This window comes from Carcharhinus amblyrhynchos, chromosome 6 (genome assembly GCF_965287045.1).
Source record: "Carcharhinus amblyrhynchos chromosome 6, sCarAmb.v2.hapA, whole genome shotgun sequence".
NCBI lineage: Eukaryota > Metazoa > Chordata > Chondrichthyes > Carcharhiniformes > Carcharhinidae > Carcharhinus > Carcharhinus amblyrhynchos.
Window position 1 is genome coordinate 74087125 of NC_137329.1, and position 23710 is coordinate 74110834.

At 43.1% G+C, this 23710-nt stretch overlaps 1 protein-coding gene across 2 annotated transcripts in view; it reads right to left on the reverse strand.

Annotated features, from left to right (window-relative positions):
* Positions 1-23710, reverse strand: part of LOC145344006 (transcription intermediary factor 1-alpha-like) — a 127355-nt gene that overhangs the window by 11985 nt on the left and 91660 nt on the right. Inside the window, exons 8-14 of one of the 2 annotated variants that reach the window (XM_080190657.1) lie at positions 23518-23635; positions 21368-21660; positions 20288-20470; positions 9503-9691; positions 6507-6642; positions 5384-5456; positions 4522-4693 (exon numbers count right to left, since the gene is read on the reverse strand). In XM_080190657.1, the coding sequence (XP_080046783.1) occupies positions 4522-4693; positions 5384-5456; positions 6507-6642; positions 9503-9691; positions 20288-20470; positions 21368-21660; positions 23518-23635 (1164 nt within the window). The remainder of the gene's footprint in view (positions 1-4521; positions 4694-5383; positions 5457-6506; positions 6643-9502; positions 9692-20287; positions 20471-21367; positions 21661-23517; positions 23636-23710) is intronic. The other variant, XM_080190658.1, reaches the window with a different exon arrangement.

Consider the following 23710-nt stretch of genomic DNA (forward strand, 5'->3'; position numbering starts at 1 on the left):
GAGTTAGAAGCAACTTGATTGAAACCTATTAGATCCTGAGGGAGCTTGAGAGGGTGGGTGTGGACAGGATGTTCCCTCTTGTGGGAGAATCTAGTGACAACACTGTTTAAAATTAAGGGCTCGCCTATTTAAAAAGATGAGATGAAATGTGTTACGAGTCACATATTAGATATAGATGTAGAGTTCAGATGATAGAGGAAGGTTTTTCACACAGAGGGTTGTGGGAGCTTGGAATGCACTGCCAAGTAGGGTGGTGGAGGCAGGCACTCTAGAGTTGTTTAAGGCTTACCTAGATAGGCACATGAGCAGACTAGAGACGGAGGGATACAAAAGACTGCCCTAAATAAGGGTCAAGAGCCTCAGGACGTTCCTTGGAGTCAATAGATTCCTATGGGCCATCCAACATATTTTATGGCTAACCTGTCTTACATTTGAGCTTCTGCGGATCTTCCATGAACATCTGTATAAGCTGTGTATGTTTATTGATGACTTTTTTTTTATATCCACAGGTGATTCGGTCTGCATTGTTGGCCAACAAGGGGCATACACGCAGTGGGGCACGCGAGAGCTGCTCTTGGATGATGCTTCGAGAGCTGCCTAGTGCTTCACGTCGTTAGTGTACGCTTAAACTGGACCAACTGATGGGCAACACGACAGCGCAGTGACTATCACTGTTTGCTGTGCAGGTACATAGACCTGGGTCAGTGTCTGTGGGAGTTTGCACATTCTCCCCGTGCCTGCGTGGGTTTCCTCCCACATCCCAAAAACATGCTTTTAGGCTGATTGGTGTTAACAAATTGTCCCTAAATTAGACCTCCCCAAATCTGGCGTAGAGAAAAGTCATAGGTAGAAGAAGGTAGATGAGGCATTCACTGAATGTTACAATGGCGGTGCAGGCTTGTTGGGCCGAAGGGCCTGTTTCCTGTGCTGTGTTGTTCTTTGAGTCTTTAGAACTCTCTTCCTAACAAAATGGTGGAAGCAGAGTTTTTAAATATTTTTAAGGCAGAAGCAGATGGTAAGCAAGCAAGTGGTAGGTTATCAGGGATAGGCAGGGTGCAGGTTCAAGGTTACTATCAGAACAGCCATGATTTTATTAAATGACGAAGCAGGTTCAAGGGGCCGAATAGCCTACTCCTGCTTTTTTCACATGTTTGTACCATGGCTTATCAGACTGTGGTCTCAGCTCCATTTTACCCTCTACAATCCTTGATTCCCTTCTCTATCAAAGCTTATTGAAATTCTAATCGAAAATCCATCGTATCCTCCCCTAATTGAGAAAAGATTATGCAGACATATTGCTGACCAATTTTCACAGGAGGATAATTGGCTTGGGAGCAGCTGGCAATCCCCGTGTGGCGCTCGTTTGCACTTGTAGGCCCACAACTTCTGAAGGAGTGACAAACGAGTCAGGTTGCTACTTGGTTTGTAATTATTTATCTTGAAATTCAGCCAATACTACCTCAGTCCGCCATCTGACTGAGGCCTAGTGAGATTGGTGTAGCACAGCGGCCTCCTGGAATATTGTAATCTAGGGGAGCTCAATGCTAACCTTTTTCACAGCACTAGCTGCCATAAAGCGAGTAAGTTCAAAGCTCCAGTCACTGAGGGGTCAGGGCAAAAGTAAGTGCATTAAGTCAATGAGCAGCACTGAGTGGGGGACAGTTTAGTTAGGTGCCCCATGTGTTATCAGAGGAGGGCAATACAATAGTTATGCAGAAACTAGGAGTGGTTTTAATTCTCCCAACGTTTAATACTGCTTTGGCAGTCGGAACAATCCAAAGTTTGCAAATTAAGTCACGTTTTCTGGATGGTTCGCAGTCGAGTGCAATTATCTGTCAGAAGATTGAACTTCCCAGATAATTGCCTTGCAATCCTAAACTAGAAAACTCAGAGGATGGGGGAGGGTAAGCCATTGGATCTTTGGGGTGGCTCCCCACCATATACATTGCCCTGCCTATTGAGAGATATCTAATACGCAGCAGAACTGCAGCAGGCGACGGTGCAGAGGGACCTCGGGGTCCTTGTGCATGAGTCGCAAAAACCCAGCTTGCAGGTGCAGCAGGTGGTCAGGAAGGCGAATGGGATGCTGGCCTTCATAGCGAGGGGGATTGAATATAAAAGTAGGGAGGTCTTGCTGCGGCTGTATAGGGCATTGGTGAGGCCGCAGCTGGAGTACTGTGTGCCGTTTTGGTCGCCGCGCTTACGCAAGGATATTTTGGCCTTGGAGGGAGTGCAGAGGAGGTTTACTAGGCTGATACCGGAGTTGAGGGGGTTGAGCTATGAGGAGAGGCTGAATAAACTAGGCTTGTACTCGTTAGAGTTTAGAAGAATGAGGGGAGATCTCATTGAGACGTATAAGATGATGAATGGGATGGATAGGATAGAGGTGGAGAGACTCTTCCCGCTCAGGAAGGGCAGTAGGACTAGGGGGCACAGCCTCAAGATAAAGGGGCGGCGGTTTAGAACGGAGTTGAGGAGGAACTTCTTCACTCAAAGGGTGGTGAATCTCTGGAATTCTCTGCCCGTTGAAGTGGTGGAGGCTGCCTCGCTAAATATTTTTAAGACGCAGGTTGATGGGTTTTTGATAAGTGAGGGGATTAAGGGTTATGGGGAGAGGGCGGGAATGTGGAACTGAGCCACGACAGATCAGCCATGATCTTATTGAATGGCGGGGCAGGCTCAAAGGGCTAGATGGCCTACTCCTGCTCCTATTTCTTACGTTCTTATGTTCTAGAACCTTTCTGCCCTCTTGCCCATAGCATTTCTCCACATTCTTGGAGAGCATCAATTAGAGTCAGTGCATCACGACACACAGTTCAAGAGATCTGGTAATGTCATACAGCACACAAAGCAAGAGAGAACGCTAAAGTCCCTTTAAAACGTATACACAATTTGCAAGAGGGAATATAATGATTAAGGTTACTTCACCGCCACTTGTCAAAGTTTAGGAGCAACCTTGATATCACAAGTGGACACATACTGCAGTGGTTCAAGAAGGTTCCCTCCTCAGAGGCAACTATCATGGCAAAAAGTGCAAACCTTGACAATGGTGTCCATGTTCTGAGAATGAACAATAAAAGTAAATAAATAAAAGCCAATTCCTGAAGGCCTCTCAGTAAATCATCCCTCACAGTGTGTGAGCATTGACTTTTGCTACAAGTCATCATATTGTTCCTCATGTCAGCTTTGAGTTTGAATAGATGAAAGTAATTCTATCAGAGCCCCCTTGGCTAGGAGGCACAACTAGTACAATTATTTATAGATGAAGATCCAATCAAACAAAATAAACTTCATAAGTCTGAACTGTGCAATTATTTGTGCCAACCAGACACTTGCGGCTGGTGATGGATACACCCAGCCTCTTACTTCAATAAGGAGCCCAAAGTGAAGAGTCATTGCTCCTCAGTGAAAACACCTCCAATCTGAGAACAGTCACTGAAGTGAAGGAGGCAGTATTGGTTCGTCAACCCCATGTACCATGAAAGCCAATAGATTACAATAGAACTGGAAGACTGAGACACAGAAGAAGTTACAGCAACAAATATTTTTTCTGAAAGTAGGTTTGAGTTTTGAAATTGTATTAATGGACAAAAAGGAAACAACTTGAATTTATAGTGGATTGCAGCATATAAATCAACTTCTGAAGCTTCAAACAATCCTTCCATAAAGAGGGATTAACTTGTTTATTTAGTGTCACAAGTGGACTTACATTAACACTGCAATGAAGTTACTGTGCAAATCCCCTAGTCGCCACACTCTGGTGCCTGTTCGGGTACACTGAGGAAGAATTTAGTGACCAATGCACCCAACAAGCACATCTTTTGGACTGTGGAAGGAAATTGGAGCGCTCGGAGGAAACCCACACAGATACGAGGAGAATATGCAAACACCACACCGACAGTGACACAAGCCAGGAATCAAGCCCAGATCCCTAGTGCTAACCGTGCCACCCTTTTACGCTGAGTATAAGCTAGGAACTGCCAGTGTGGCTGGCCACCATTTTGAAATGTGGAAGAGAAACATTCCATCAGTTATATTAATTAAATCATTGTGGCACGGGAACATTATTCACACATTATCAATCCACAACTCCACTTCATCCCAATGTTGCACATAAACTCATGGTTTTACATTTAATAATTACCACAGGCTTTAATTTTGTTCCATCATGTAGGCTTTTACCACTGTGTATCTCGTCTACTCTTGACCTGTGGTTTTCATTAAAGTGGAAAGAATTGAAAACTGTTCTACAGTTCTGTTGCAGATTTTGGTCTCCCTATTCTGATTGTGACATGACAGTGATAATTAAGCTCTTGACTAATCACATTAATAAATCTCAATAAATTAGTTTACAACAGTGTCAGACAGGAGACAAACACCAGCATTTGAGAGCTTTCTAAATCATTTCCTATTCCTACAATTAACCACTTGGATTCTGTCAGAAAATCTGTACAAGTGTTGGAACATTAAGCTTTTGGAAAAATTCTACATTAATGGATTAGTACAAATGCTCAAACTAACCTCACATGGATCTGCAACTTCCTCCCCAGGCTCTTGCTTCACCACAATAATGGGGAAATCACAGAGGTCATCCTCCAAAATGGCCTCCTGCTTGATTTTAATAGGTTCCAACCGAACGACCGGGGTCATCTGCTGAGACTCGGGCCTCGACAGCCTGCTTGATGAGGTGCAACTAAAACAGTGCGAGGAGAGAGACAGAGAATGAATAAAGAACAAAGAACAATACAGCACAGGAACAGGCCCTTCGGCCCTCCAAGCCTGCGTGATCATGATGCCTGTCTGAACTAAAATCATATGCACTTAGAGTCTGTATCCTTCCATTTTCATCCCATTCATGTATTCGTCTAGATGCCCCTTAAATGCCACTCGTACCTGTTCCCTCCAACTCTCTGGGCAGTACATTCCAGACATTCACCACCCTCTGTGTAAGAACACTTGCTTTGCACATCTCCTCTAAACTTTTCCCCAGGCACCTTAAATCTATGTCCCCTAGTACTTGACTTTTCTACCCTAGGAAAGAGCATCTGACTACCCACTCTGTCCAAGCCACTCAATTTTGTACACCTCTATCAGGATGCCGCTCAACCTCCGTTCATAGAATCAATGAGTCTACAGTGCACAAGGAGGCCATTTGGCCCATTGAGTCTGCACCGACCACAATTCCAATCAGGCCACATCCCCATAACCCCATGCTTTTACTATACATAATCCACCTGAAACTAAGGGGCAGTTTAGCATGCCCAATCCACCTAACCCACATATCTTTGGACTCTGTTGAGAGATTATAATGAAACAAGGAGATTGGTGCATTACAAAGAAAGTGTTCATTTATAGTCAGTCAGATCAGTAAGGCCTCACTCACCTCCCTCTGCTGCCAGTGCTGGAGGTGCTGGAAGTGCGTCCTGGGACATGAACACTGGTGACAGTCACTGACCCTAGGAAATAAGAGAAAATAGATCAAAACATTGAACTCAATCCAAATAAACCCTTGCTGCAATCAGCACAGGCGCTCATGATCAGTATAGCATGTGATGTCAGCCTTCTAAACTGTGAGGGCATCACAATCCAGCCTAGTCCTAATCCTCTCATAATATTCAGCACTGTGCCATGGGCCAGATCCCCAAATAGCTTAGATTCAATGCATCAGAACGCTCCATGGTAACAGACAAAGGGGAGTTTGTCATCCCATCAGTCTGAGCTCTCTCAGCAGGTCCCAAAATATGTCCAATCACGTGTTAATTCCAGGAGGAACTGCTGACATCCATGACCAGGAGTTGCCCAGCTCACGGGCAGAAGCCCACCAATGGTACAGGTGCCTCTGCCAGAGCTCATCCTCAAAACAATCGAAAAGTCAACAAAGAAAAGAGATGGGTGAGGTGACACAACGCTTGCTGCAATTGCAACAGTCGGCACAGTGACACAGTGGTTAGCACTGCTGCCTTACAGCGCCAGGGACCTAGGTTCAATTCCCAGCTTGGGTCACTGTGCAAATTTTACAGACATTCTCCGCATGTCTGCATGGGTTTCTTCCAGGTGCTCTAGTTTCCTCACAGTCCAAAGATGTGTGGGTTAGGTACATTGGCCATGCTAATTTGCCCCTTGGTGTCAGGGGGATTAACTAGGGCAAATGTATGGGGTTATGAGGATGGCGCCTGTGTGGAATTGTGGTAGGTGCAGACTCAATGGGCCAAATGGCCTCTTTCTGCATTATAGATTCTACAATTCTATGAACAATCCTATTGGGGGTCAGTGACTCTCAGAGCTTTCCCTCCAAAAACAAATACCCTTTGATTCAGAAATACATTTCTATAGAAATATGCAATTCTAAGTTGCTGTTACATCATAAGCTCGTCTATCAGTTCCAGCCGCACGAAGGGCAGAAGTCTCCTGTTCTAATGGGTCCCATATTAGTTATTAACAATTCTCTCTCTTTCAACAGTACCTCATGTTGGTGAGAAGATCAAAAACCCATGGCACTGAGTTACCTGTATGCCCAGGAGAGGGGACAGAAGGACCAGGAGAAGGGTTGGTGCTAGTTGCTGATGGTCTTGATGCCATGCCATTGCTATTCCTCTCTCTGTTCAACAAGCTTTCCAGCAATACTGACCCCGCATCATCCAGCTGCAGTTTGAAAGAGAGAAGAAGCACTATTCAAAATGCTCATTTTTAAATAAGATGAGATTATTCAACAGTTAAATAGAGTTAGCGCCTCAACTTGGTTACTGGTGCTCTGTGGTAACGGGAGACAAGAAAAACCAGAAGAGGTCTTTTTCCAATCAACATACAAAAGCAGATCATCTGGTCATTTATCACATTGCAGTTAGTAGGAGTTTGTGTGCAAATTGGCTGTCAGGTTACTACAACAATTCCACTTCAAAAGTAATTCATAGGGATCTCAAGCACTTTGCAACTGAGGTCATGAAAGACACTGTATAAATGCAAGTCTAGTTTTTTCCTTTCTTCAGTATTCTCCCTTGGTTTGACAGTGGCTTGGCCTCTGGGTTTTCAGGGCAGACTCTTCAGAATGCTCGAAACAGGAGTTCGAAGCATGGTTTTTCCTCGGGATCATTCTCCTACTCAATTTCACTTCTGGCTTAGAAAGCAAAACATGTTCTTCCTTTAAGACTAAATTGCAAGCCTGGAATATTTCTCCAACCTTTTTACCTGTATGTGGACATATGTAGTGAACATGTGCGAACGGACATTCCCGAAAAACAATGCAAGTTATCAGAGTGTGTCAGTAAATGGAAGAAATACAAACTGCACCATGAAACTGTAAACACTTAAAATAGAGATTATAGACAGCCTTCAGTGCTCTACATCTAATGACACTACGGGACACAGGACTAAGTGCGAAACAAAGCAAGTGTTGCGGTGGGGGTGTGGGGGGGGTGGGGGTGGCGTTGTGGATTGGAGATGTTCTTTCCTCAGCCTTTTTATTGTTGGACTGACTGCTTGCATGGCCCTGTAGCAGAGATAGATGCTGCTATCGATGCTAGGCGAATTACACCTTTGACCTCACTTTGATCTCCATTCAGCAAATCGGACCTCAGAAATGTAATTTCCCACCTCTGGCCCAGTGACATCACCGATCTGCACCCGAGAGCTGGGACCAGCTGGTTTGGGGATTGGAGGAACCCAACACTTGGAACTCACCAAACCTGCTCTTCCCCTTTCCTCCCTCATGCTCCATGGGCACAAATGCATGCACTAATGGCTTCCAGTCAGTACCTGTTTACAACGGCTGAGTGGAATTATTCTTTCCCCTGCCTCAGCTGAGAGCTGTGTGAACATGTGTCTGAGTGCGTGTGTGTGCATGGTCACTCATACCCTACTGTTTATAAAATGGGTGTTTAAGTGAGTGCGGGCAGGAAAATTCATGTGCAGTTATTGCTAATAGGATAAAAGGGACAGCAGCAACACGGATACAAAATTGGTTGAGTGATTGGAAATAGGGAGCAATGGTTAATGGATATTTTTTCAGGCTGGAGGAAGTTTTATGCTGGACTTTCCCAGGGGCTGGGACTGGGACTCTGGCTTCTCCTGATAGACTTGGTGTATAGAGAGCAATTTCAAAATTTGCAGATGATACAAAACTTGGGACAGTGACCAACTTCAAAAGCAGTGCACAGTTAGCACTCACAGCTGCCTCACAGTACCAAGGATCTGGGTTCAATTCCAGCTGTGGGTCTTTGTGGAGTTTACACATTCTCCCCATATCTGCATGGGTTTCCTCCAGGTTCTCCAGTTTTCTTCCACAGTCCGAAGATGTGCAGATTAGGTGGATTGGCAATGATAAATGCGCAGGGTTATGGGGATAAGGCGAAGAGGTGGGTGTGGGTAGGATGCTCTTTCGGATAGTTGGTGCAAACTCGATGGGCCAAATGGCCTATTTTTGCATTGTGGGGTTTCTATGATTTCTCTGTAGAAGACGCTAGTTAGACCTTAGCTGGAATATTGTGCACAGTTCTGGGCACTGCATTTTCAGAAGGATGGAGAGAGCGCAGAAGAGGTTTGCAAAAATGGTTGCAGGGATGTGAAGCTTCAATTAGGAAGATAGTTTGGAGAGGTTGGGACTCTTCCTTGGAGAAAAGGCAGCTGAGGTAAGGACTTGATAGGATTATTCAAAATCGAGAAGGGCTTGGACAGCATAGATCTTGAAAGGACCACTAACAAGAGGGCACAGATTTAACCAAATTGGCAAAAGCAAAACGAGGAAAAAATCTTCTCACACAGCAAGTGGTTCTGATCTGGAACGTATTGCCTGTGATGGATGCAGGTTAAATCGAGGCTTCAAGGAGACGACTATTTGAAAAGAAGAAATTCTATAGGTGACCAGAGAATAGCATGAGATAAAATGCTCAGAGAGCCGGTGCAGACACAGTGGCCCAAATGGCCTCCTTCTGTGCTGTACCAATTGTGCTATTTTCTGTTGGTTACTAACATTACACAATCAGTATAATAGAGGTCAAAACCATTTGGCATCCAGCAACATCCCAAGGCCATGAGATAGGTCACAGTTAATTGTGTGGGGACAGGGATGGTGTTCAAGACAAGATGAATGTCCTTCTTTCCTTCCCACTGTGCCTTGGAATTATTTAACATCCACCTGACCCAATGGGGCAGGCAAATGGAGTTTAGATGTCTCATCTCCAACAATACAGTACGCTGGAGTGCTGGAGCATGTGGCAAGGTTAGCAGGTCAAGTCACTGGCAGTCTGGTCTAAAACCAGGAGTGGGTATGGAAAGCTTCTTCTGTATTTGTAGTGAATTCAGCTGACACACTTCCATGAACTCGGAGCCATCTCCCTTTCAGGTGGGCTGGTGTCTTGTGTTTAGCAACGTAACAAACAGTAAAGCTTTTCTCAAATTCATTCACCCATCCTAACCCCCACCCCACCCCGCCTCACATGTTCCAAACTGCACCTTCACAAAGGGTCGGCTCAACCTGTCCCTTTTGTGTTCCGATGTTCATTTTTACCTGAATTTGAGGAATATCAGGAAGGTAGGAGAGATGCTCAGGGTTGGTAACGGATGGGAGCAGCTCAGTCATTGGAATCAGGTTATTGGAGGCAAATCCGCCACTTGCAGTCACAAAGATCTGGGAAGGATAAGAGGGGGTTGTAGTGCTGGCTACTGGGAAAGCCCTCGAGTTTCCTGGATTGTAGTGCTGAGGAAAATGGGGGCAGAAAAGGCAACAGTAAAATGTACAGTGACGGCCTCAAGTTACCAATTCACAGACTGACATGTTTCGGTTGTGCTCAGCATACACCAGTCGTGTCTCTTGGGTCATGCCTCAAACTCACTACCTCAACAAACTCCCGTGAAGTACAGAGGGCGGGCTGCACTGCCAAAGCTGCCACCTGTCGGACGAGGCTCCATCTGCCTGTCCTATTGGTTCAGGTGGAGGCTAAGAGTCCAATGGTGCTGTGCGAAGATAGCTAGGAGTTCTCCTGACAACATTCTTCTCATCCAACATATCAACCACAACCCAGCCATCTCATTTGTGGGATGCTGCTGTACACAAAATGTTTGCTACACTGGTCATTTTAACCAGTCTTGCACATCCAAAATAATTCATTGTTTCAGAAGAGTTATGAAACATTCTGTCATGCAAATTCTCATCTATTAATAGGAGAAGTAGCACTAAATAACATATGCTGCACACAAAAGTATGGTCCATGAGGGGAAATTGTCTTTTAGGCAACCCAATCATTTTAAATCATTGAATCCTCACTCTTCCCTTCATTAAATGTATCTCGCTTTCACCGCAATCCAAGGCGCCAATGACCACAGTGATTCTAGTTACTTACTCGGTTGATCACGTGTGAGATCCTGTAGACGATGCAGAAATTTGGATGGTTTGGGGTTGAGGGAGGGGGATCATTCCAATTGGGTTTCATCTGCATCCTGTTAATTGGATGCAAAACAGCTTCACGTGGGAATGGTCAGCCATCATGACAGACAGAAGCACACATTACTGCCACCATTTCACACCAGCAGGAAACCAATTTGTTAGGTACCATGCTCCTCCACCCGCCCACCATTACACCCACCACTGATGGGACTGGAAAATCCCAGCCAAAGTCTTTTGCCATGTTTCTTTAATACATTTCCTGTTAAAGTTTCCTCTGGCCCTGCTTCATCTATTAAAAGGTACGCCCATCTTTTTGACTCTTCCACTTGTGGACAATATTTTAGCTCATACGTGCTACTGAAGACAGAATTTTGAGATGGATAGCAGGCTCCAATACAATTCCAGATCAGAATCAAACCATTAAAACCACATTAGAAAACCTGCATAAGACATAATGGGATCCATTCACCATTCTATCCAAACTCCCAGCACAAAAAAAACTTGCATTTATATAGTGCCTTTAATATAATAAAAACATTTCCCAGCATTGTAACCAGACAAAAATTGACACCGTGGCTTAGGAGGAGACATTAAGTGGCAGACATTTAGCCATAGCTTTAAGAGCATCTGAAGAGAGGGAAATGGAGAGGCCACAACGTTTAGGGAGGGAATTCCAACATTTAAGGCCTAGGCATCTGAAGGCGCAGCAATCAATGGAATGACAAAGGAAGCAGGGAATGCAGTGATGCCACTTGTCTGTCTTGTGCCACCCTCACACATCCACTGTAGCTCATCTGCTACCTCGCGCTGAGGTCTGTCATCCAACTACACCCAGGTCAACATGTCTTTCTGCTGTCTCCACTTTACTGTCTAGAAGAGATCACTGTTCTTTTTCAGCTCTGATCAAATAGCCAAAACACTGACATTTTCTATTCTGGACGTTACTTTTTAAAGTTCTTTTACATCTTGCAATTTCTGGCATCTCTTCATTTGTCTCATGATCTGTATAGAGAATTTTTAGTAAACGTCATAGCATCTACATTCCAAAGGCCTCTGTTTTCTTTGTCTGGTCTTTACTTGTGGTCTGGGTTTCTAAGGCAAATTGGAAAGTGGATTGAATATAGCATCTTATGAGTTTTGCCCCTTGACAACAGCTTGAGTTCTCTTGTTGTGAGCACATCCTTCATCTTCACAAAATTATTTTTGGTAATCTCTACCCTCCTCCTCAGTTCTGCATCACATCTGCCATCCTCTGTTATCATTTATCCTCAACAGACAAATTTATCTACTTGTTCCAGTGTGACACATCCACTTCAACTTCACTCTAGTTTCTTCTAATTTATATTTTCTGCCACTGTTTTTGTCCTTTCAGTGTTCATACTCAATCCATTTTATCTAAATCTACCATCCTGTGCAGGGCTTTTTTTGATTCTGCAATTAGCGCAATGTCATTAATGTATAAGTCTGTTACATTCTGGTCTCCAATTTCAACCCCTGTACATAGATCTAATCTGTTCAGTGTACAGATTGCATAATTTTGCCAACAGTACACACACCTCATTCTGCACCTCTCTTCACTGGAAACGTATCTGATTGTTCATCCCCTAGCCTAATACTCACTATTTGGCCTAATATAGCCTTTAGATAAATTTCAGATCTTTACTGTCAATGTCATGTTTTAGCAATACAAATATTAACATTGCGATAAACATGGTCAAACGCTATTTCATTATCTATGAAGTATGTGGAAATGTTCTTGTTTACTTGTAGATGTTTGTTAAAGATTGTTCGCAGGTTGAATATTCCCTCTCTTCTTCCTACTCCAAATCAAATCTGTGTCTCACCAATTTCTACTTCAAATGTGTTCTTATGTCTTTCCGTAATGATTTTTAAGATCACTTTAATGTGATGACTTATTAATTTATAGTTCTAAAATGATTGCACTCAATTACTTTAGGTTTCTCAGGTATTTAATGAATAACAAATGTCCCACATCACTTGGGATTTATCTTTTGATATATCTTTGATCACAAAGTTTTGTTATCACTTCTAATTCTGTTTCATGAATGGTTATTAGATGTTCTGCTATTACTTCATCTATGCCTGGAGTTTTTCCTGTACTCATCCATTTCAAAGTAGTTTTTACATCTCATCCATTGTTGTATTTACATTTTGAGACCTACCTAGATGTGGATCAATGTACAATTCATTTATACATTCTAGCCATCTTTTTGCTATCACATCCCTTTCAAACAATATTTTATCAGCTTTGGCTTAATCTAATGTTATTCCTTCCTTTCTATCTGTTAAAGGATTTCTGGTGCATAACTCTCATTTTGTGACTTCTTTCCAGCTCCAGTATTTCATCACACATCTCACTATACCATTTCTCTCTAGTCGCCACACAATAATTCATTAGCTTCTTCTCTATTTCTTCCTAATAATTTCTTTCCCCTATCAATATTGCTGGTCATCTGTCATCCAGTCCCCAGGGGGTGAGATCTATGTTCAACCCGCCATGATGGTGGGCGACCATTGATTGGTAGAGAGGCCTTCTGCTTCCACCATTGTCCATGGGGCTTCCCGTTGAATGTGCCCTTTGCCACCGGAATGCCACAGCGGGATGCACCATCGGACTGGAAGACCAGGACCGACGAACGTGAACAGCTGGAAAGTTCCAGTCCTTGTCTTTTCCCTTTCTGTTTTGGGAATATATCCTTTGCAGCTTGTTGTATACTCGCTTTCATGTTTTCCTATTTGATTTCTATTTTCTGTTCTGAGACCTTGGTTTGTTTCAATTCCTCACTCCTGAGACATCAATACTTGTTTTTTTGTACTAGGAGAGTTGGCCTTTCTGGTGTTCTCATACCTTGACATGTCTAAGTGACAGCACATTGGAGAAAGGCCGAATTTTCAGAGGATTATAGAGCTGGAGAAGGTTAGACAGCAAGCGAGGGAGGGACAAGGCCATGGTGAAGGTGCTCACTCTCAACGCTCAAAGGTCCACACTAGGAGCTAGCCCAAAGTTAGCTCCTCACAGCTAAAGGAATGCCACTGTCCACATGGCTTGCTAGTTGCTTTGAAGAAAGTAACTATCCATTGCCATCTGTTAAATCCTTTGTGGACTTTACAACCATTTTATGATGAGTCAAGTCAATTTCAACTCGACTCTGATCATCTGAGTTGATATCTTGCTACCTTTCAGATTCATAGTCTATTATTCTCAATGGACTCCAGTAACCCACCCCACACAACCATCTGAAACAAATTGATCACCCAATCAGGTCTTCTTTCCCTGTCTGAACTAATAGAGCTGAAAAAAATCACTGTTCAATGTACACTCTAACCAGGATCTGATCGTACTGGAACAAACTTGTAATTTTTAAAAATCTGAGTTTAGTTTGTAATTCATGTAGTTAGAATATTGTAGGTTCAATCCCACAGCAGGGATGTGATCACTTCATCTAAGCTGTCACTTGAGAGCAATAGAGAAGGTGCAGTACTGTGGTTGCTGATGTTTCTTGTGAACATCACTATTCCAAAGACAACAAAGAAGTCTGCCCCCACACCTGCCTTCCCAACCCTCCCCCCCAACCGTCCTCATACTGTCTCCAACATTCTTCTCTCAAACAGCAGCGCCAAGGACAATGATAACTTTGTCATTGCTGTTTTGGAACCTCACTGAGCAAAAAAATTAACAAGCCACTTGCGGAGTCTTCAGAAGTTTCCAACTTTTTCTTGTGAAGTATTACATAAAGTAGGAGATTAAATTTTACATTCCGCGTGAGGGAGAGAAGAGTGGGTCCAAGACGAGTATTCTAAACTTAAATCAGGGCAATTATAAATGCATGAAAACAAAGCTAGCTAAAGTGAGCTGTCAAATTAAGTTAAGGGATAGGTCGATAGCAATGCAGTGATGGATATTTAAGGGTTAATTTCAGAATACATAGATTAGATAGATTCCAATAAGAAAGAAAAACTCCAAGAGGAGGACCCACCATCCAGGCTTAACTAAAACATTATAGAAAGTATCAAACCTAAAGAGAAAGCATATAATTGCCCAAAAATAGACAGTAGGTGAGAAAATTGAACAGAATATAAAAAACAGCACAGAATGACCAAAAGATTGGTAAGAAAAATTAGACTACAAAAGGAAGCTAGCTAGATACATAAAAAGTGGCAGTAGATATTAACAAAGTGAGCACTGGGAAATTAATAGTGGAAAATAAGAAGATGGCAGATGAATTGAACTGATATTTTTCGATACAAGTAACATCCCAGAAATAGCTGCAAATCAGAAAATGGAAGGGAGGAACTCAGGAAAATTACAGTCACCAGGGAAGTGGTATTAAAACATTTCTTGGAGCTGGGGGTTGACAACTCTGGTGTTCCTGATAGTTTTCCTCCAAGAGCTGAAAAAGAAGTGGTTAGTGAGATAGTTGATGCTTTGGTTTTAATTTCCCAAGATCTCCTAGATTCAGGCAAGATTCCATTAGATTGGAAAATAGAGAATGTTAACTCTTTTATTTAAATAGGGAGACAGAAAGCAGGCAACTACAAGCCAGGTAACTTAATATCTGTCACAGGGAAAATGTTATAGGCTATTATTAAAGCAGGTTAACAGGGCAAAGAGGTAAAAATTCAGGGCAACCAAGCAGAGTCAGCATATATATGTTGTTAAATTGCTGATGACACCAAGAAAGTAAAATATGAAGAGGACACAGAAGTCTACAAAGGGACTTGGATAAGTTAAGTGAGTGGGCAAAGCCCTGACAAATGGAGTATAATTTGAGCAAATATGAAATTGTCCGGGAAGGATTGAAAAAAAGCTTATTATCTGAATGATGTGGGAGATTGCAGAGCTCCAAGATGCAGAAGGATCTGAGGGTTCAAGTGTATGAATTTCAAAAGTCTAGTATGCAGGTACAGCTGCTAATAAAAGCAAGCTAATAGAATGTTATCATTAACTGTGATGGGAATTGAACACAAAAGTTATGCTTTACATGGTATTGATAACACCACATCTGAAATACTGTGTACAGTATTGATCTCTTATCTAAAGAAAGATGTAAATACATTGGAAGCAGTTCATAGAAGATTTATTGGACTTAATACCTGGAACGACTGGGTTGTCTTATGAAGAAACAGATAGCTTCATATTCCCTTTGACCTCAGGTGAGTTGTCAGCAGACTGGAGAATAGTCAATTCCCTTGTTTAAGAAAGGAAGCAGGGATAATCCAGCAAATTATAGGCTGCTGAGCCTGATATCAGTGGGTAGGTTTTTGGAGAAGATACTGAGGGACAGTATATACATATTTGGAGGAAAATGGACTAGGCAACATGGTTTTGTGCAGGGAACATCACATCTCAGCAACTTGATTGAGTTTTTTTGAAGAGGTGACCAAGATAATTGGTGAGGGAAAGGCTGTGGATGTGGTTTATATGGACTTAGTAAGGCATCTGACAAGGTTCCTCATGGCAGACTGGTACAAAAACTAAAATCATATTCAGGGTGGGCTGGCTAGATGGATACAGGACTGGCTTAGTTATAGTAGATAGAGAATGGTGTGGAGGGTGTTTTTTTTAGAATAGAGATCTGTAGCTAGTGATGTTCCACAGGGATCAGTGCTGGGATCTCTGTTGTTTGTAGTATATATAAGTGATCTGGAGGTTCCAACTAGTAAGATTATGGATGACACAAATATTGGCAGTGTTGCTGATAATATTGTCAGAGGATACAACAGGATATAGATAGATTTGAAACTCGGGCACAGAAATGCAGCTCGAGTTTAATCTTGGCAAGTGTGAGGTGATGGATTTTGGAGGATCAAGTTTAGGTATGAATTATACTGTAAATGGCGGAACCCTTAGGAACATTAACATACATAGGGATAAACACAAAATACTGCAGATGCTGGGATCGGAAACAAAAACAGAAAAAATGCTGGAAAATCTCAGCAGGTCTGACAGTATCAATGTTTCAAGTCTAGATGATCATTCGTTAGAGCTCTAGCTCCAGGATGTTGCCCAGTCTCAAGGATGTTGGCTATAAGGAGAAGTTGAATCAACTAAGATTGTTTTCACTAGAAAGACAGAGGCTGAGGGGAGACCTGATAGAGGTCTACAAAACTATGAGAGGCATAGACAGCGTGGATAGACAGAGGCTTTTTGCTAGGATGGAAGTATCAATTACAAGGGGGGACAGGTTCAACGTGAGAGGGAGAAAATTTAAGGGAGTGTGCAGGGTAAGTTTATCAGAGTGGTGAGTGACTGGAACACGCTGCCAGAGGATGTGGTAGAAACAGGAACATCAGCAATATTTAAGAGGCACTTGCATAGGTACATGAATAAGAAGGGAGTAGAGAGACTTGGACCAAGTAAGGGCAGATTTTTTTTTTTAATTTGGCTAGAGCATCATGATCGGCGCAGGCTTGGAGGGCCAAAGGGCCTGTTCCTGTGCTATACTGTTCTTTGAAAGGTTAAACAGGCTAGACTTGTAACCAATGGAGTTTAGAAGAACAAAAGACAACTTGATTGAAACATATGGAATCCTGAGGAGTCTTAACAAGGTGGATGTGAGACATTCTAGTGCTAGGAGCCACCATTTAAAAATCAAGGGTCATCCATTTAGGACAAAGATGAGAATTCTTTTACTCTCAGGGTTGGAACTGTCTTCCTCAAAAGATGGTGGAAGCAGAGACTTTGAACATTTTTAAGGCAGAGGTATGTAGATTCTTGATGATCAAGGGGATGGAAGGTTATCGGAGTAGGTGGGAACGTGGAGTTGAGGTTATAACCGGATCAACCATAATCTCCTTGAATGGCAGTACAGGCTTGAAGGCCAAGTGGCTTACCCCTGCTACTAATTTTTTTTTGCTCATTTGTATGTTTGTAAACATTTTAAAACTGAGAGAATCTAACAAAGTCAATTGATATAACGACACATAATTCCACTGATATAGATTTCCCCTTGTGACATCCTTGGAAAGAAGCAGTAAGATTCAGTAAGAAACAGAATTGCTATATGTGCTGTGTGAAGTGTGTGTGTGTCTGTCTGTGTAGACAAACTACACCAGCAGTTTTCAGTATACTATGCCCACCCATTGACAATGATAGTTCCACTTGGCATCAGCTGTTCAAGACTAAGACTAGACACTTTCCAAACTGCTATCTAAGCAATTAGCTGGTGGGTGCACCTTACCCGAAAGTTGATACTAGATCAACAATGAATTTTAAAATGGGAGAACAATGGGTGAAATAAGCTCAAAATGCAAAATAAACAACAGAACTTTGAACTTTTTAATGACACTATTAATCTCCATTGCTATTTTAAATTAAAGAATCTATGCACCAAGATTCCTTTGTGCCTCTAGGGTGGCAGAGTGCCAGGGACCCAGTTTAATTCCAGCCTTGGGTGACTGCGTGGAATTTGCATACACTCCCTGTTAAAATTTACAATTTAATTCCCCATCCTACAAATTTGTTAATGTTTCACGGGTTGTCACAACCCTCCTGAAAATTAACAACATTCTTTAACCTGATGCTAGCTGCAAATTTCAATACCTTTTACTTCCGATCATAAATCACTATTTAAATAATGTATAAGAGTGATCTCAGCACCGAACCCTGCAAACACCACTTCCCATCTTCTGCTTTTCTGCGTTTGAACTCCCATTCCCCATTCTCTGCAGTGTAACCTACTGCCTATTCATTCTGCTACCCATTTCAACCACATGCCTGACATTAAGTCACAAGACAACTACACAATTTACTACTGATGACCTTTCAAATGTCCATACATTTCCCATCTACTTGTCCGCACTTTGCTACTTCATCAAATAATTCAATCTGTCAAACCAAACATGAACCTCCCCTTCACAACCTCCTTCCTCTCCTCAAGATCAAGAGAAGGGCAATTTGATAGAGGTGTTGAAACTCATGAAGGATTTAGATAAAGTGTCAATATCCAGAGATTGATTGCAAGGGGATTGGAGTACAGGAATAAAGAAGTCTTGCTACAATTGTACATGGTTTGGTGAGATCACATCCGGAGTAGTATGTGCAGTTTCATTCGCCACATTTAAGAAAGCATTGGAAGTGGTACAGCAAAGATTCACTAAACCGATACTTGCGATAAACTGGTACTTGGGATAAGGATATTGTCCTATGATGAGAGATTACATAAGTTCGGTTTATATTCCCTGGGGGTTAAAAGAAAAAGAGTGATCTCATTGAAAATTACAAAATTCTGAAGGAGCTTGATGGAGTGAACCCTGAGAGATTGTTCCCATTGGCCGGGGAATCTAAATCACGGGGGCACAGTCTGAGGATAAAGGGCCGATCATTTAGGACTGCAATGAGGAAAATCATTTCACTCAAAAAGTTGTGAATTTTTGGAACTTTCTACCCTAGCTTTAACTGTATTCAACAATGGAGTTCCATTGTTGAATACAGTTAAGGCTGGGACAGACAGATTTCCTATCTCTCAGAAAATTTAGGGATATTGGGAGTGGTCAGGGAAATGTAGTTGAAGCCTGAGGTCAGCCATGATAGTACTGAATAGTGTAGGCTCACTGGGTCATGTGATCTATTTCCACTCCTGTTTCTTATATTCTTATTGTCAAAAGAACAAAGGAGTCCTGAAGAAACACTTTTTACACGCAATGAGTGGTTAGGATTTGGAGCATGCGGCCTAACAAGGTGCTGGAAATAAATCCGACAGTCACTTTCAAAAAGGAATTGGATAAATACTTGGAGAAAGACATTGCAGGTTATGGGGTAAGAGCCAAGGAATGAGACTAACTAGGCTGTTCTTGATTGTTTGGATGAATGGCTTTCTTTCGTGCTGTACCATTCTACAATTCTGTGCATGGAAGAGTCTAGAAGGCCTTCTGCAACAAAGTTGACCTGTCTGGAGATGGATTTGAGCTCAAACATACATTGTTTAGTCCACCAATCAACACAAACACTGACAGGCCCCAATAACACAGAGAGGGCAGAGGGGAGGGGATGGTTGCTATAATGGCACTGTCGTCAGAGATGGCACTGCATTAATGCTTCCTGCCAAAACAAACTGCAGCAAACAGTCCCATTGCTGGTGATGCCACCTCATCATCCACACTGCCAGCCTGTCAGAGGACAACTCTGCCACCAACAAACTGGCAGGATGAACTTAGCACATCGGGTTTATCTCACCTCATGCACGTGTGCCATAAGTATCCATTTCTGCCCCTAGCCTTTCTGTCCCTTGTTCCTTCCACCCCACTACTACTGCCCACTCTTTAAAACTGACAGGAGCCACTCTGGGTTACAGGCAGAAACTGAGTTACAACACTGGTCAGTGGCAGGACTATGTCAGGACAACGATTCATTCTCACCCAAAGCAGGTATAAGCGACACTTGGGATTTACTTGTGAACGCGAGTGTCACTGGCAAGGTCGCAATTTACTGCCCATCTTAAGCTGCCCCGAGAAACTAGCTTCTTCAACCACTGCAGTCAATGTGGTGATGGTATTCTTATCGCAATTTGATATAACTCAATAGCATTTCAGAGGGTAGTTAAGAGTGAATGAGGTTGGTTTGGGACTGGAAACACATGATTCGATGTGAACCAGTACAGTTTTACATTCTCTCAGTTACAAATTTTACAAACTGAATCCATTCTTCAACTGCCATGAATTAACCCAGATCCCTGGATTGCTAGTCCAACAACTTGACCTTAACTCCAACATAACCCTGCAAGAAAACCTAAAACTACCTTGGATTCTACCTCGGATTCTCTGGAGGGGCATTCAAATGTCTCCGATAGCAACAAAATGATTCCCGATACAAGAGCGCCACCTCCAGATTTGCCCTTATCCCAACCCCGCACCTTTCTGAGGCTTCTTCTCCTGGCTGCCCTGTCTTACCTGTCTCATGAGTGGGCTCGTCGCCATGTGGTGCTGTGTGTGCTGTGCCCCACTGTGAGACTGGGGGACAGTCATCCTGATTGTGTTGGGAGCCATGCGCATCTGCTGGGCTGCTGGAGGTGGTACATTTGGATTGCTCCTCTGTAGGCTCTGCAGGCTGATAAGGCGAGGCGGCTGCAGGGACTGAGCATAGAGGAAAATGCACAAGTTTCAGAAGTGTCTGCCCTGCACATTCAAAGTACAATCCCCACCACTTAAAAGAATCCATATTTCAAATCATTCTCCATTGGTACGGACATCAATTTCATCTATGCTATTCATTCCGGGCAGAAATAACCAAACTTATTTGTTCCGCAAGATGTGCCAAAGGGCACTATTAAGGCAGAATATCTTCTGTATTCTATTTGCTTCTCAATCATATTTTCTACCTGATACTCATCATAAATGCGCTTTTACTTCCTTATCTTAATTTCTATCTCCATTTTCATTCAGGGTGAGCAGATAGTCCAGGTGAGGTGCACAATCTGTGTCAGCTGAAGTTGGCAATTCTTTCCCTTCTTGTTGAAGGCACCCTGAGGCAGCATCTAACTGTTCTTCTTCTGATACAACAACACAGTCAGACGCTGAGTAAAGCTTCCTCTTCTCTACTCCAACATGATCATTTTTGCATATCTCACGCTAAACATTGTTGGGCTGCTCGGACCGAGGTAGACACTTCATCCCAAACTAGGGACACTTAAAATAATTAATTACAAACAACTGGCTTCTGTTGAGCGACGACTAACAGATAATTCCTGTGACCTACAACTATTAGAATCAACTAAATCCATCATTAAGCACTTTCAAGGCAAGAGAACGTATGAGGGTCGATAACAGATTCTCTCTTTTAAAACTCAGCACCTAGTGGTGTGTATACATTGGGATGACAATCACACAAATTAACTGGAATCACTATTCAAAATGGAAGAGCACCATTTAGCTCCAAGCAACCACCATCCAAGCCTGTCTCTGACCCCAGCTTTCTAAGGTGACATGCCTTGTCTTGTTGATGTCACTCGGTTCCTGTGAAGAAACGCTCACCTGGTTGTTGGGTGATAGCGGCGGCTGCTGCTGCTGGCCCATGTGTGGGCCTGGGGGTCTGGATTGCTGGGCAACTGGCAGGATGGGTCTCATCTGGTGCATGCGCTGCTGAATTCTCTGAGCCATAACTTGCTGCTGCATGTGCTGCAGGCGAAGCTGGGCCAGGTTAATCTGTCCATGGACCTTAGCCGTGTTACTGTCCTGGGCCTGCATGCTTGGTCCCGTGGCCATGTTAGGACCACTGCCTGCTGCTGCCGTCGCCACAGGTGGATTCTTGTCCAAGACAAGGGAACCTGTTGGGAAGGGAGGAGGAAATAACAGTAAAAGATTGATTTTAATTTCAGACTGAAGCAGTTTCAATCATCTCAACCTTTTCCCTTCCCAGTGTGGAATGAAAAGACAGCAAGACATCAGCTACTAACTTTGTGCTCCCATTTTAAGGCCATAAATGAGAAGGGAAATATATCAAAGTAACACGCAGTCAACAAGAACGTGGTGTTACGTTAATAAAACTCCTTTCACATGAGAATACCCTGAAGCATGTTACAACTATTTCTGCAGTGTAGCATCTGTGAGCAAATTGTCCCTTATGACCAAAGATATGTAGGTTAGGAGGATTAGTGGGATAAATGTGTGCAGCCGGGGTGCGATGCACTGTCACAGTGTCGGTACAGGCTTGATGGGCCAAATGGCCTCCTTCTGCTCTGTAGGGATTCTATGATTCTATGAACACAAAATGTCTATTTCTTTGGGGGAAGGAAGCTCCACAATGTCTGCCAAATGTTGCCGTAAACACTTCATTTAAAGATAGACTGGATCATAGAATCCCTTCATGCAGGAGGTCGTTCGGCCTATTGAGCCTGTACTGACATCAACTTCACCTCGGCCCTATCTCCGTAACCCCACATATTTAACCTTCTAATCCTCCTGACACCAAGGGGCAATTTAGCATGGCCAATCAACCTAACCTTCACATCTTTTGACTGTGGGAGAAACCCATGCAGATACTGGGAGAAAGTGCAAACAGACAGACAGTCACTCAGGCTGGAATCGAACTCAGGTCCTTGGTGCTGTGAGGCAGCAATGTTAACCACTGTGTCACAGTTCCGCCCCCTGAGAAGGGTTAGGACTGACTTCCTTGAAAAAGGCAGAGAGGAGATTTGATAGAGGTACTCTGAATCAGGAGGGATCTGGGCAGAGTAGTTGGGGAGAAACAGTTCCCACTTGTGAAAGGATCGAGAACAAGAGAGCACAGATTTAAAGTGGTTGGCAAAAGAGATGGGAGAAAGGACTTTTTTGTGCAGTGAGTGGTTAGGGTCTGGTATACCCTGCCTCAGACTGTAGTTGAAATAGGTTCAACTGAGACATATAAAAGGGATCGGACTGATAGCCGAAAAAGGAAGAATGTTCAGGGTTACGTGGGGAATGGCACTAAGTTCATTTGGAGAGCTGCTGCAGACACAATGGGCTGAATGGCCTCCTCTGCACTGTAATAATTGTGATCTCATCAGTTTTGAAGTTCTGATGGGTGAGAGAAGAATCCTTTGTGTACAGCAGTGCCTACCTTTCCTCTGCACTCAACTACCATCTCAGATCATTTCCCAATAACTCTCGAGTCTGTGTCACTTCACTATCCTGTAGAAATAGTGCCCTCTATACCCAACTATAGAAAGTGCAAAATGGACACTCTCCACCCCCCATGGGTATTAAAATTTGTACCCCATACTAAAAAAAACACTTTTCTGCAAAATGGGTGGTGTCCAAGTGGAATAGAATGCTTGTCTATTTTACATCTCAAGTGGACTGATTTACACTAATTGGCGGTAAAACTGACTAGACTCCAACGTGAGAACAGTGGGGGATGGTGGGAAGGCAGCAAGGGGTACTTTATCCAGATTATTTCATTGTAAAAAACATGATTAAAATTGTGTGGCCAAGGTGCGAGTGTTGCAGGATTAATCACCGGCCACATCAAAACCTACTGGTTTTTTTTTAAATTGACAAGCTTCTGAAGACCTTGTGTAGCAATGCAAAATCCCAGGCATTTGGAATCACAAGCCACTTTGACATCAAGCAGGGGTTTAATGCTGCTAATGTTTACTCATGCATACTGAAATACATCCCTTCCTCAACCCTTCCTTGCAACTTACCCAAGTTGAGGACATTCTTTGCCCAGAAGGTGGGGTCGCAGTGAAATCGAACAGAACTGGTCGCGACTGGGGATGCGTCACATCGGGCTCGGAGAATGTACCTCAGCTGAAAGGTGATCTGCAATTGGAGGAGATGGAGTTGAGCATTGGCAGGCCAGTGGGTTGGGGGAGGGTGGGAGGAAAAGGTATTAAC